The sequence below is a fragment of the Leuciscus leuciscus genome (genome assembly GCF_965113295.1).
Source record: "Leuciscus leuciscus genome assembly, chromosome: 12".
NCBI classification, from domain to species: Eukaryota; Metazoa; Chordata; class Actinopteri; order Cypriniformes; family Leuciscidae; genus Leuciscus; species Leuciscus leuciscus.
In genome coordinates, this window is record NC_138736.1 from 42,613,071 (window position 1) to 42,628,070 (window position 15,000).

The 15,000-nt window shown below is 49.6% G+C and overlaps 2 protein-coding genes across 4 annotated transcripts in view; both read right to left on the minus strand.

Moving 5' to 3' along the window:
* enpp2l (ectonucleotide pyrophosphatase/phosphodiesterase 2-like) overlaps positions 1–15,000 on the minus strand; it is a 25,299-nt gene that overhangs the window by 4,836 nt on the left and 5,463 nt on the right. For 2 of the 3 annotated variants that reach the window (XM_082186521.1, XM_082186523.1), the window contains exons 5-13: positions 13,773–13,836; positions 13,442–13,539; positions 13,164–13,243; positions 12,160–12,279; positions 11,864–11,919; positions 11,295–11,360; positions 621–693; positions 147–255; positions 1–8 (exon numbers count right to left, since the gene is read on the minus strand). The exon at positions 1–8 is cut by the window's left edge and continues 115 nt beyond it. In XM_082186521.1, the coding sequence (XP_082042647.1) occupies positions 1–8; positions 147–255; positions 621–693; positions 11,295–11,360; positions 11,864–11,919; positions 12,160–12,279; positions 13,164–13,243; positions 13,442–13,539; positions 13,773–13,836 (674 nt within the window). The remainder of the gene's footprint in view (positions 9–146; positions 256–620; positions 694–11,294; positions 11,361–11,863; positions 11,920–12,159; positions 12,280–13,163; positions 13,244–13,441; positions 13,540–13,772; positions 13,837–15,000) is intronic. The other variant, XM_082186522.1, reaches the window with a different exon arrangement.
* LOC309510719 (uncharacterized protein) lies at positions 5,710–10,779 on the minus strand (the record flags this gene model as incomplete). The annotated part of the gene is made up of 3 exons (XM_082185589.1): positions 7,143–10,779; positions 5,802–6,266; positions 5,710–5,714 (listed from the first exon to the last, which is right to left on the minus strand). The coding sequence occupies exons 1-3, from the start codon at positions 8,014–8,016 to the stop codon at positions 5,710–5,712; spliced, it is 1,344 nt and encodes a 447-aa protein (XP_082041715.1). The 5' UTR covers positions 8,017–10,779.

The window sequence follows — 15,000 nt, forward strand, 5'->3', positions numbered from 1 at the left end:
CTCCATCCCTGAACACAAAGACATGGAGAATCTGCCGTTAAACGAGCAGTGAGATCCGAGTCTTACCAGGCCATCATACATAAGATTAGAGGTTTAGGGCAGAATCTGAGGTATTTATTTCTCACTGTAGATTATAACATACGTACCGTGATCGCCCACCAGCATGACGTTCACACAGCGATGGAGGTTCATCTGTTTCAGCCCGTTCATCAACTGACCGATGATGTTATCGATCTTCCTGAGCGTGTTATCAAGCTGTCCCAACACACACACACACGCAGTCAAAACACTCTCAAACGGGTGTTTGGCCATGAGCAGGAGTGTAAAGTACGTCATTACTACTGATATGAAGAATTTACACTTCACAAGAATACAATTGAAACTGACAACCAAATTCACGCACAGTAAGTCTTCTTTTGAAACTTGAATTTCATTTCACACACGTTTGTTCATTCAGTAGTATTGTAAACAGGGCTGTAGACTTGATCTTGGCTGATACACTTGGTAGCAAGTACACTAGTCATCTTCAAACTCCTTTATTCTCAGAGTTAAAACCAATGTCATATTCACCCTCGTCTAAATGTCAGATACTAATCAAAGTGTGTGTGTGTGTGTTTCACCTCGTTGCTCAGCGGGCCCAGGATGTGTCCGTACGTATCCGGCTGTTCCGAGTGGACAGCGTAGACATACGGCCTGGAAAAACACACCACACACAACTTAATGTGCAAAATAAACTTAATGGGGAAAAATTAACTGATAGCAGAGAGAGAGCTGATACTGACAGAGACAGAAACACCACTATACTACTATATACAGCACACTTTATTAAAGACACAGATAAATGTGACACTTATTATAATGGGTTTATTTGAAGATTGTTTCAAGTTAACTTAAATTTAAAGCCTATTAATGTAAAAAATGATGGTGGCTCCCCTTTTTTTGAACGATTCAGTCCAGTTTGGTGAACTGGTTCGAAAGAATGATTCATTCACGAACCTGACATCACTACAAGCAATTAGGTGTGCCATAGCCTATTTGCTGGTCCGAGAGTGCCAGCTTTGGTTAAATCTTACAGAGATCAGGGATGCTGACCAGACATCCCAGCTGGACTCCCCTATCTCTCCCTCTGGCTTATTTGGTTCTGCAGTGGATAGCTTCGCTAAGCGTTTCACAGCAGCCCAGAGTCACCCTAAGTCATCATCGACTCAGAAACACACCAAGCCAGCTCCCGCACCGCGTTCAGCCCAACGAAAGGCTGAACTCTTTTAAGAGGTGAAGAAGGTGAAGAAGGTAAAGCACTATCCATTTCCCATTTCCCCGGCCTAAGTTAGCGCTGGATACTGAGCAGCCCAAGCAGCCCTGATGTCTTGGGCACAAAGAGGAGGAGGCTTTGTCTCAACAAGGTTGGACCACCCCCAAAGTGATGTGTTCACCTCAGTTCCGGGTGTTGGAGGTGCTATGTTTGTTATCGGTACTGGGTTCGTCCCACCAGTGATATGCGTGCCAAGACCTCCTTACGCTGTTATTGCGAATCAAATAAAAAACAAAAACCTACACAAAAAGAGCATTCCTCCTCTTCTTTATCCTATTACAAGCATCAGTTCCCCGCCACGTGTGACTCTTCAACCCCTCCTCCCATCAGGAGCCAGGCTTGGGAGGCCATCCCCGGTGTATCGGATTCCAACGGGGCTCCTCGCTCCAGGGGTGTGACTCAGATGACAACGTTCAAGTCCTCCGAGTCGAAGTCCAAGCTCTGTTAGCGGCGCACGTTGTGGAGAAATTTCCCATGGCCCACAGCGAGTCCGGTTTCTACAACCGTTATTTGCTTATTCCAAAGGATGGCCTCAGGCCCAACCTCGAATTGAGATGTCTGAACCAAACTCTGATGAGACCGCTGTTCAGAATGTAAACTTTGAGTCAAGATTTACCAAGGGGATTATTTTTTTAATCGCTGTATCTGAAGGGCGCATATATTCATTTACATTTACATTTACATTTATGCATTTGGCAGACGCTTTTATCCAAAGCGACTTACATTGCATTATCCTATACATTTATACATAGGTATGTGCAATCCCCTGGGATCAAACCCCCAACCTTGCGTTGTTAACGCAATGCTCTTACCACTGAGCTACAGGAAAGCTACAGGATATTCATATCCAGATAGACCCTCATCACAGACCATTCTTGAGATTAGCGTTCGTTGGGGTGGCTTACCAATATGTAGTCCTGCCATGTAGTCCCTGGCTTCACATATTTTTATGAAATGCAAGGATTGCTGAATTACCTCGATGATTGGCTGCTCTTAGCCCAGTCGCACACTTGATCTATGCGCGCAAAGATCCTGCTCCTCAGTCATTTAGAAAGTCTGGGGTTCAAGATCAATTTAAGCAAAAGTTCGCTATCCCCTACCCAACGCATCTCGTTTTCATGGGGCAGTCTTCAATTCGACCCAGATGTGGGCCTGGATTTCGCCGGAGCTCCCTGAAAATTCAGAGGCTGGCGGCATCATTTAGAAGTGGGGACTACTTCCCCTTGAAAACATTTCAGAAGCTACTGGGCCTTATTGCAGAAGCCTCCTCAGTAGTTCCCTTGGGCCTGCTACATATGCGGCCACTACAGCATTGGCTGTCCCACAAAGTCCCACAAAGTCCCACAAAGTCCCACGAAGGCCGCCTCATCCTCAGGGAGAACCACAGTTGCACCAAAACCTTGGTCCCCTTGAAATCACCCAATCTGTATCAGTTGGGGGTGGAAGTTCCAGTCAGAACTCAGGGGGCACCATGTTCTGGTCCGGTTGGACAATACGACAGTGGTCCACATAAATCACCAAGGGGGTTTTAGGTCCCACCCGCTGAACAGGCTGGCGTGCTGTCTCCTCCTGTGGGCACAGAGCAACCTTTGCTCAGTAAGAACAGTTCACGTGCCAGGATCCATTAACAGCTGAAGCGAAACAGTCCACCACCGAGGGAACTGAGCCTCCACCCCCAGACGGTTCGCATGATCTGGAGCTTTTTCAGGCAGGCGGAGGTGGACCTCTTTACTTCGGAAGAGAACTCCCACTGCCCCAAAATTTCTAATGCATTCCAGAAAGGGATGCATTAGCCCACAGGTGGCTCTGCTCCATCAGGCCATCAACTGATTCAGGGAGGACAGATTCTTAATTTTGCTGGTGGCACCACTGTGGTAGAACCAGCCGTGGTTCCCAGGAATAATCCGGCTGCTGTCGGCAGCTCCATAGCCAATCCCGCTGAGGGGGGACCACCTTTTCCAGGCGGGAGGGGCAATTTGGCATCCCCAACCCGAGTGGTGGAACCTCCATCTGTGGCCTCTCGACGGGAGCCTTCACGTCTTTCCCGAGAGGTCATGAACATGATCTCTGAGGTTAGGGCACCTCCTCCAGATGTCTTTATGGCCAAAAAATTGTCTATCTTGTCCAGCTAAGGGTGTAGACCAGGGGTCACCAAACTCGGTCTTGGAGGGCCACTGTCCTGCAGAGTTTAGCTCCAACCAGCTCCAACACACCTTCTTGAAAGTTTTTAGTATGCCTAATGTAGACCTTAATTAGTTGGTTTAGGTGTGTTTAATTGGGGTGGAGCTAAACTCTTCAGGACAGTTTGGGGTTTGGGTTTGGGGAGTTTGAGTCTCCACCCCTGGTCTCCACGGCCCTCCAGGACAGAGTTTGGTGACCCCTGGTGTAGACCATCTATCTGCCTCTCTCGTTGAAGACCACTCTTAGGACTTTCCAAGGACTTGCAGTGCTCTATTGGAGTGAAGGGAACAGTGTCCGGCTGGTTCTTGGCATCCACCTTTACCAGGTTCTACAACCTAGACATCCCTTTACTATTCGGTTGTTAAGTCGTGACGTAACCACTCTCCGATAATACTCTTTCCGGGTCCAAAGTCCAGGTCCTCTCTACCTACCAACCGCTTTCGCTAGTGTTTTGGTTGTTATTGAGTGTTTTTACAATGCCGCAGTGCTGTGTCCCGTGTCCCGAGCAAACTCACTTCAACCTCGTAAATCTTCTTTTTCATTGATGCCTGGACTCTACCCTTAATTATGCCACCTGAGTGATGAGCTACACTAACCACTCTGTTGGTGTTAAAGGAATTTAAACCCTTTTTGACCGCCAAGGGTGCCTCACTAAGAAATACATTTACAGGTTCCACCATTGTTATTTCTGGACGAGAGGAGCGCTTGGAACCGGAAAAGGCTAAACGTCACGCGTGACGTCAGACTTAACAATCGGATAGCGAAAACACTCTGGTTACTAACGAAACCTCGGTTCCCTGAGATAATGGGGATCATCAGTCCATCAGTCGAAAAAGTCGGACAAAATTCAGCGTGACATAAATAGGCAGTCGGCCCAGTCCGTTTTGTACAGATGTGAACCAATCAGGCTTTAGTATTTTTGTTACAGTAATCCCTTTCATTGTAGTTGTCAGTATAGTTATCGTTAAAGTGTTTACTACAGTTACCTTATAGTAATCCCTATAGTTATTGCTAGTTATCGTTAAAATTATCACTACAGTTATCATTAATATTATCACTGTACTTATCATTACTGTTATCGTAGTTAGTGTTATATTTATAAATATAGTTATCGTTCTTGAAGTGAACAAGCTGTTATAGTATATTTTGTTATTACAATTACAGTAATGAGGACTGGGAGGCTTAAATGTCATTAAAACAAAACTGTAGTTGTATACTAGTATAATAGTATTAATCTTAGGCTTAATCTTCCTTATGAAGAACATAAATTCACGAGTATACACTTACATATAATTAGATAGTGTAAAAGATAAGCGTATTTGGTGTGCTATCCGAGGGGCGGGCGCGGAGCTCGGAATTTGGCCCGAACCCAGAGTACCCCCCCCCCCCATCCCCGGTTTGGGATAGGACTAGTAAGTGAGGAGATGGGGTGGAGGAGGGATGCTAGAGAACTGTCATAGAACAGAGGTAAAAACGTACTCGGTTACCTAACGTAACCTCTGTTCTCTCTAGAGAGGGAACGAGTATTGCGTAAGTTTAGCTTACGCTACGGGTAAAGTCATCTTTTCTCGAGATATGAAGCAAAAATTATCCTTAATTTTTATATCTTGTCAACGCAGTGCGGCAGCAAGCAGACCTAGAGCAGGCAATCTAGCGTGCTCATAGGCTGCTCTGCGGCAACTGCAGCAGCCTATCACTGAGCCCTTGGCGTGACGTCACGCCCAATGAGCGCGAGCAGCGCGCCTACGCGTCACGGCCCGAGGCGGGGCGTGGCAGAGGGTATAAATATGGGCTGAGAGGCTGCTTTCACTGGTTTTTGTCGCAGAAGCGAGTGAGCTCGTGGCGCGAGCACGGCGGGTTACGCAATACTCGTTCCCTCTCTAGAGAGAACAGAGGTTACGTTAGGTAACCGAGTACGTTCTCTTACGAGAGGTTCTCTCGTATTGCGTAAGTTTAGCTTACGCTACGGGAACTCCCTTGTCAACGCCGTGCGCGCCCGGCATCCACTGAATGAGTCCCAGGGAAGCCCGGGGAACACGAGAGTGTGAGCCAGGCGGCCAATGATATGGCTAGCGCAAGTACATAAGCACATAGTAGGGGGAACAGAACGGCGCGGCCGGTCTGACTAACCAACCCTTATATTGTACAGCTCAACCAGGAGGGCTAAATCAAACAGCAGTAGCCCGCGCACAGAAGTGGGCCGGCCTACGCGAGATTTAGACTGATAAAAGTTTAGCCTGCAGGGCGGGAACTTCTAGATTGTAAAATCTAACAAATGTAGACGGGGAGGCCCAGCCCGCCGCCGTACAAATGTCATGAATAGAAATTCCGCTAGTCCAAGCCCATGACGAGGCCATGCCTCTAGTAGAGTGGGCTCTGATGCCCAAAGGGCATTGCAGGTCTTTAGACGCATAAGCAGCTGCAATAGCGTCCACTATCCATCTGGACAGAGTGTGTTTCGAGGCGGCGAGACCCTTGGTGCGCCCGCCAAACGAAACGAAAAGCTGCTCCGAGCGCCTCATGGCGGCGGAGCGCGTAATGTAATTTCTCAGCGCTCTGACAGGGCAAAGGAGATTACTGTCAACTTCGCTGCCGGTAGCCGGCAAAGCTGAGAGAGAAATGACCTGTGCTCTGAAGGGTGTGCCCAACACTTTGGGGACATAACCGTGTCTCGGTTTGAGAATGACTTTAGAGTCATTAGGTCCGAACTCGAGACATGCCGCGTTAACTGATAACGCATGCAGGTCACCCACACGTTTGACTGAAGACAGGGCTATCAGAAAAACGGTTTTGAGCGTGAGGTATTTCATATCCACAGTTTCCATGGGTTCAAAGGGATGCGCTTTCATGGCCTCTAAGACCAGGGAAAGATCCCAAATAGGAACCGAGGGGGGTCGCGGGGGGTTCATCCTCCTAGCTCCTCTAAGGAAGCGGATAATGAACTCATTCCTCCCTAATGCGCGGCCCAGCGCCGAGTCGGAAAAAGCTGATATGGCCGCAACATATACTTTGAGCGTGGAGGGGGACCTGCCCATGTCCAACAGCTCTTGGAGGAAACAAAGCACACGCGACACCTCACATGTTTGTGGATCCAGCCCTTGGGCGGTGCACCATTTATTAAACACAGACCATTTAGATGTGTAGAGCCGTCTCGTAGAGGGAGCTCTAGACTGTGTGATCGTGTTCACAACCCCTATTGGCAAGTCAACGGGTATCCGTTGACTATCCATACATGCAGAGACAGCGCTCTGGATGAGGATGCCAGATCGAGCCGCGGGCTTGAGAGAGAAGGTCTCTTCTCACCGGTATCGGCCAGGGGGGTGTGTCCGCCAGCCGTATTAGATCTGGGAACCACGTTTGATTCTCCCAATACGGGGCTATGAGGAGCACCGTGTGGCGCGCTTCCCTGATTCTCCCGATGACTTGTGGCAGCAGAGAGACAGGGGGAAACGGTAAAGCGGGCCGCTGGGCCAGGTTTGGGCCAGCGCGTCCTCGCTCTTGGAAAAGAACCGTGGGCAGTGCGCGTTGTCTTTTGACGCAAAGAGGTCGACTTCCGCTCTGCCGAAACGGCGCCACAGTGACTGGACTGTTTGGGGATGCAAAGACCACTCCCCCAGGGGAACATTGTCCCTGGACAGTCTGTCTGGACCCTCGTTCAGGAGACCCGGCACATGCGCGGCTCTGAGCGAGCGCAGTGAGTGCTGAGCCCACACAAGGAGGCGTTCCGCCAGGGCGCAGAGTGTTTTGGATCTGACACCGCCCTGACGGTTCACATAGGCTACCACTGACATGTTGTCCGTGCGGACTAGTACATGGTGGCCCTGTAGGTATGGGAGGAAGTGCTTGAGCGCTTTCTCGACCGCCAGCATCTCTAGACAGTTTATATGAAGGTGACTCTCCTGGTCTGACCAAGGGCCATAGACCGGTCTGCCCTCTAATAGCGCTCCCCAACCTAGGTTGGACGCATCTGTCGAGACAACTTTCCGGTGCGAGACAACTCCCATCGTCACTCCCGTGCGATACCATTCGGCTGCTAGCCAGGGCTGCAGGGCTGAAACACAGCCATGATCCACTCTGACTCGTAAGCGGCCGGCCGTCCAGGCTCGGTGAGGCACTCGCGCTTTCAGCCAGCGTTGAAGCGGGCGCATGCGCAGTAAGCCCAGCTGGAGCACTGCTGCAGCTGAGGCCATATGCCCCAGGACTCGCTGGAATGTCCTCAGCGGAACCTGACTGCCTGTCTGGAAAGACGCGGCGAGATGTCGAATGCGGCGCGCGCGCTGCTCTGACAATCTGGCCGTCATAGCCACCGAGTCCAGTTCTATTCCGAGAAAGGAAGTCGACTGGCGGGGCAGTAATGAGCTCTTGGTCCAGTTGACCGAGAGACCCAAGCATTCCAGATGGCTGAGAAGCGCTGTTCTGTGAGACAAAAGCTCTGCCTCTGACTGCGCGAGGACTAGCCAGTCGTCCAGATAATTCAGTATCCGCATTCCTTGTCTCCTCAGGGGAGAGAGAGCCGCGTCCATGCACTTCGTAAATGTACGGGGTGCTAAAGATAGACCGAACGGCAGGACGGTGTACTGATATACCCGACCGTCAAAGGCGAATCTCAAGAATGGCCTGTGACGGGGTATTATCTGAATCTGAAAATATGCGTCCTTTAGATCGAGAGAGATGAACCAGTCTCCCGGCGAATTTGCGCGAGGATTTGTCTGGTTGTGATCATTTTGAACGGCCGTCTCATGAGAGCTTTGTTCAAATGTCTCAGATCTAAAATAGGTCTCAGCGCTCCGTCCTTCTTGGGTACGAGGAAGTAACGGCTGTAAAGCCCGACTCGCTCAGAGAAGGATAAACCTGTTCTATAGCCCCTTTGCGCAGCAGCTTCGCTATTTGTGCTTGAAGCAGGTGCGCTGCTTCTAAAATCACTTTTGTCTCCGTCTGCGCTAGAAAGCGCGGGGGGCGACGAGCGAATTGAAGCGAATAGCCGTGTTATATAGTATTCAGCACCCATTCTGACGCGCCCTGAATAGCTTCCCATGCTTTTGCACGCATAGCTAGGGGTCGAATGGTCTCTGGGTTCAGACCGCCGCGCTGAGCGGGATGGGGAACCTGTATCAGAGAGGATGGGGCGGCGACGCGCCGCCAGTGCTCGAACACGGGGGCTGGAAAATAGTGCTGACTGGCTGTACAGCATATGATGGCTCGATCGCTACGGATGGAGCGCGTTTTGCTGCTAAACACCCCTGGCGCGAGAGCGGCGTGGGGGTTGTCATGTCTGAAAGTGGGTGCGCGTGCTCGTGAGCGGGCGCAGAGTTTACACTTATAACACGGCCAGTGTTTGGGAGCTTTGTAACCCGAGGTAACTGAGTGGCAGAGCAAGCAGCGGGTAGTTGTGAGCACAGGGTTGTGGGCACATTTACTACACTTGGTACTCGAGCGTGTGTCCGCTTTATGAGAGTGCGCTCTGAGCGTGTTACCATGGGGATAGTGTTTGTGTGTAGTGGTGAGCACAATTTCTACACTTATGACACCTTCGGCCAGAGCCGGAATGTTTGTGAGCTTTGGAGGATCTGCAACCCGGGGTAACTGTGTAACAGAGCGGGCAGTGGGTAGGTGTGGGCACAGAATTGTGGGCACATTCTCTACGCTTAGCACTCGAGCGGCGCATGCCCGCTATGAGAGTGCGCTCTGTGAGCGTTACCGGGGAGACCGTGTTTGTGTGTAGCAGTGAGCACGTGGGAGTGGGCACATATTCTACACTTATAACACCATTGGCGTTATAGGAAACTGATAGAGCGAATGCTTTGATGGCTCATATGTTTAGACGCTCATAAATACTCAAGCACCATCCTGTGAGCGGGAGGGTGCGAGATGCGGGTTCACTTTCTGTATGTAAGAAAGCTGCCGCGAGCTCGGAGAAGCCAGCAGAAAAAATATATTTATCTGCCGCCAGAGTCGGATTCGAACTCGGGTCCCCCGCGCGGGAGCCTTGTGTTCTGCCACTGAGCCACAGGGGCACACATAAGCTCTTAGTTAGCGCGAGCATATGACAGAGCGTCGTGTTTCGTTTCGGCGTTTGTTTGCAGGCGCGCGTGTATTAAACAGGCTCGTTTACTGCAGTATTAGTATTTCCAGCCGCCTGAACTTTAGAGGGGACTGAGAAATATGTCAGGAACGGAGTTTAGTCCGACCTGGGTGGGACTTCCCCTTTTCGCCGGTGCTCGTGACGTCCGCTCTGATATCCCTTGAGAACGGCGCGGTTGCGCGGCTCGGACAAAGGGAGAGAGAGCGGGAAGATGTCATCATGTGCTGTGACATCGTTAGTTTGCAGACGTGCGTGTATGAAAACAGGCTCGTTTACTGCAACATAGATATTTCTAGTCGCCTGTAGCTTAGGAGGGGACTGAGAAATGGAGGTGGCCGGTAGGTGACGCGCACGACCGAGACGCGGGGTAGCTTTCTTATAACGTAAAGGAAGCCAGCCCGTGACCGCCTACTTCTGACATCCCTTGTGAGCGGCGCGTTTGCGCGGCTCGAACAGAGGGGGAGAGCGCAGGAAGGGCGAGCGTCGTCATGTTTTGCGTAGCGTTAGTTTGCAGGCGTGCGTGCATAAAAACAGGCTCGTTACTGCAATATATGTATTTCCAGTCGCCTGAGCTTAGGAGGGGACTGAGAAATATGTCAGGAATGGAGGTTAGTCCGCTAACACTCTACTCTCCTTTAGCCAGTGACGGGGGGGTAGCTTTCTTGTAACGTAAAGGAAGCTATAGCCCGAGACCGTCCGTTTCTGACATCCCTTGTGAGCGGCGCCGTTTGCGCGGCTTGACAGAGGGGTCTGACGTCATCTGCTTCGTCCCCTGAGGCGACGGCAGTGCGGGCAATGGCCGGCCGCTGCGCGTCGGTGAAGGGCGGGGGAGAAGGAGAGAGCGAGGCTCGCGGGAGGGGCTCCGGCGAGCGCTCAGCTGTCATACCCGGCTCGCTGAACGCAGCCGCCCGGGTAGAAGGCCAGGCAGAGAGCGCAATCACAAGGCGGTCTCCGTCGCTGAGCGTGGCTCTGCACGAGCCACAGGATGAGCGAGGCATTTGAAACAACGCCTCGCGCTCTTTTAGATGCAAAGTGTGTCGCGGGGCGAGCACACAACACACACACATAGAGCAAATAAAGGATATATTCGCCGGATAGCGAAGCAGGCAGGGATAGCTGAAGGCGGCGAAGGCGGCCGGCTTCCTCAGGCAGAATCCTCGGCTTGCAAGGCGCTGGTTTCAACGGCGGCTTCCTCAGAGATCAGCGATGCCAAGAGCTTCGCTGAAGAGACAAAAATCAGTGAAAGCAGCCTCTCAGCCCATATTTATACCCTCTGCCACGCCCCGCCTCGGGCCGTGACGCGTAGGCGCGCTGCTCGCGCTCATTGGGCGTGACGTCACGCCAAGGGCTCAGTGATAGGCTGCTGCAGTTGCCGCAGAGCAGCCTATGAGCACGCTAGATTGCCTGCTCTAGGTCTGCTTGCTGCCGCACTGCGTTGACAAGATATAAAAATTAAGGATAATTTTTGCTTCATATCTCGAGAAAAGATGACTTTACCCGTAGCGTAAGCTAAACTTACGCAATACGAGAGAACCTCTCGTAAGAGAACTGCTGTATATATACCTCCTGATGTTAATTGAGTTGACTGGATGAGCTCCTCTCATGACAATTAGGTTAATTATCTGAACGTGCTTCTCCCGAACTTTGTTAATAAAACATCATTTTGTGAGATTCCATCATAAGAATGTTTTTTTCCCAGTAAGAGGTGGAATGACGCACCTCTCATCATCAGGCAGGTGCAGCCACTGCAGAATAGTGAGAATCCTTCTCTCCAGAGGAATCACCCTACAGAGAGACAGACAGACAGTCAGACAGACAGACAGACATGTGTTTATTCAGGCCTTCAGAAACAACGTCTTTTCTAAGCACACACAGACAGACGTCAGAGATCTTGTTCACGAGTGGCTGCTCACTTCTTCAGAACTCAAGCGAATGAAGCTCTTCAGAGAAGAACATGACGATTGGGACAGACTGAGCCACTCTGAATGACCTGTGTGTGTGTGTGTGTGTGTGTGTGTGAGTATGAGTGAGAGTGTCTGTGTGTGTGTGTGAGTGTGTGAAAGGTCTTTGTTTGAATCATGTGTTGGTTGTGTCATGAGTCTCTTGCAGTGACACTCTGAGCTTTGCTCCAAACACAGAATGCTGATTTGAGAAAACCTCATTTGAAATGAAACTCTGCAGAAGAAACAGCTGATAGTTCTGATTAATCGGTAGAATGTAGAACAATATAACTATTAAGACCTGAAATCAATAATATGAAGCAGATTAAATGAATACTGTGATCTCACCAGGGCCAGAAGAAGGTTCCCGCTTTCACGCCCTGTTTCTCTGCCGTGATCCAAATCTGAGAAGACAGACAGACAAAAACAGTTTAAAATATTAAACATGGATCCACTTCAAAATTTGCAACTAGGCTTTCCATGCGAACCCAAATTGAGCTTGATTATTTATTTAGTGTTCACATGTAAAACTCATCTGCTTTACATCTTAAATATGCAGATGAGATTATAATCCCTATGTGAGCTATCCTGCTGTCTCTGTTGTTATTGGCTGAGAGCCGTGTGTGGGCGGAGTCATGACTCACGGGCTGCCCCCCCCACCAGCGGTGATTGAGCTTCTCCCGGCCTCTCAGTCGGAAATGAGCTTTGAACACGGGATCATACATGGAGTTGCACACGATCCCATGAGACTCGGGATACAAACCCTGAGGAAGAACATGAGTAAAAAACATGTGACATAAAATCCTAACTCCTGCACTTTATTTCCCTGCTTCTCCCGCTGCCGGTACGTCTTCATCACGCCACACAGGAACACACTCTTATTCTGCAGGCAGTGTGAGGGAAGGGAAGGTTAAAGGGATAGTTCACCCAAAAATGAAAATTAGCCCATGATTTACTCATCCTCAACTCACCCTAGGTGTATATGACATTCTTCTTTCAGAATCTTTAAAAATTCTCCTTTTAGACTCTAATTCGTGACTGGTGTTTTGTTTTGCTCTATCCTCTGCGCTTCCGTGTTCGTCATGCATCAGGTCAAGTGTTTCTCTTTTGCCATAAACCGATGCGTACGGCCGTCTGCTGGAAGCTAGTTATTTTAGTCGATAAAGTTTTAAATATACATATTTTTCTTACACAAATGCATTGCTTCACTTCAGAAGGCCTTTATTACCCCCCGGAGCCTGTGCAGCACTTTTATGATGGACAGATGCACTTTTATGATGGACAGATGCACTTTTATGATGGATAGATGCACTTTTATCATGTAAAGATGCACTTTTATCATGGATAGATGCACTTTTATGATGGATAGATGCACTTTTAGGATGGATACATGCACTTTTATGATGGATAGATGTACTTTTATCATGGATAGATGAAGTTTTATGGACTTCAAATTCACTGCCATTATAAAGCTTGGAAGAGCCAGGACATTTTTAATTATAACTCCGATTGTATTCGTCTGAAAGAAGAAAGTCATATACACCTAGGATGACTTGAGGTTGAGTAAATCATGGGGTCATTTTCATTTTTGGGTGAACTATCCCTTTAAATTAAATGAGCTGCAGTGTGTGTGTGTGTGTGTCGGTACCGTGGCCAGCGTGTAGAGGTTCGGGAAGGTTTTGGACGGGTACATGGGTCTCATACGAGGGGCGTGAGTTCCACACGAAGCTACGACAGAAACACATGAAACAGTGTTAACAAGCAGCTGATGAACGAGAGACTCAGTTACGGAAGATGTGTGAACGATGAGGGAACATTACAGTCTATCATTCTTCAAACATTATGAAAACATTAATTTTGAATGTTCTGAAACAAGTAACATTTAAAGAACGTGTATCTGTGTGATGCAGAGACGAGATCCTGTACTCAGTTTGTGGATGTTGGGTAAAACACTCTTTCCCTTCTTCATGTAAGAGGAGCGGAAGCCGTCGAGAGATATGATGATCAGAGGAGGACGGACGAACCTTCAACAACAACACACTGATTTACATGTATGCAGCAGACGCTTTTACACAGTGCAGTTAGTCACAGTTGAAGCATATTCAGATTTATGATGACTTGATTCTGCATTGAAACAGTGTGTCGGTCCAGAAGCTCTCAGAGTGAACGAGACACACAGATGATTCACTACAAACACACACACACACACACACACACACACACACACACACACACACACACAGATGATGTCACTCACCCTGCAGGACATTCTGGGCTCTGAATCTCCTCACAGTCGCCCTCCAGCCACGAGCTCTCGCCTGCTACACACACACACACACACACACACACACACATTTTTTTGAAAACTTCAGATGTGAAATGCAGTGATATGTGTTTGTGTGTGTGTGTGTGTGTGTGTGTGTGTTCAGGGCCATCGCTAATGAGGTTATAGGTGGTGACAATTAACCCTGTTGTATGAACAATTCAAATTTTTTATATTAGTTGTATGCCTGAGATTTAAATGAAAACCACAAAAACATGCATCATCATCATCATCATCATCATCATCTTTTTCCGCTTATCCGGGTCGCGGGGGCAGCAGTTTAAGCAGAGATGCTCAGACATAATCTCTCCAGCGTGTCCTAGGTCTTCCCTGGGGTCTCCTTCCGGTGGGATGCGCGGAAACACTTACCTGGGAAGTTGGCTCCTCTCGATGTGGAGGAGCAGCGGCTCTCTCTGAACTCCTCCCGAGTGACCGAGCTCCTCACCCTATCTCTAAGGGAGCGCCCAGCCACCCTGCGGAGAAAGCTCATTTTGGCCGCCTGTATCTGGGATCTTATCCTTTCAGTCATGACCCACAGCTCATGGTGAGAGTAGGAACGTAGATTGACCGGTAAATCGAGAGCTTTGAGCAGCTCAGCTGCTTCTTCACCACGACAGACCGGTACAGGGACCGCATTACTGCAGAAGCTGCACCAATCCGTCTGTCAATCTCCCGTTCCATCCTTCCCTCACTCGTGAACAAGACCCCGGGATACTTGAACTCCTCCACTTGAGGAAGGAACTCTCCACCAACCTGAAGTGGGCAAGCCACCCTTTTCCAACTGAGAACCATGGCCTCGGATTTGGAGGTGCTGATTCTCATCCCAGCCGCTTCACACTCGGCTGCAAACCGTCCCAGTGCATGCTGAAGGTCCTGGTTTGATGAGGCCAACACGACAACATCATCCGCAAAGAGCAGAGACGAAATCGTGTGGTCCCCAAACCTGACACCCTCCGGCTCCTGGCTGCACCTAGAAATTCTGTCCATAAAAATTATGAACAGAACCGGTGACAAAGGGCAGCCCTGCTGGAGTCCAACATGCACCGGGAACAAGTCTGACTTACTGCCGGCAATGCGAACCAAGCTCCTGCTCCGGTCGTACAGGGACCGGATAGCCCTTAGCAAAGGGCCCCAGACCCCATACTCCCAGACCACCCTCCAC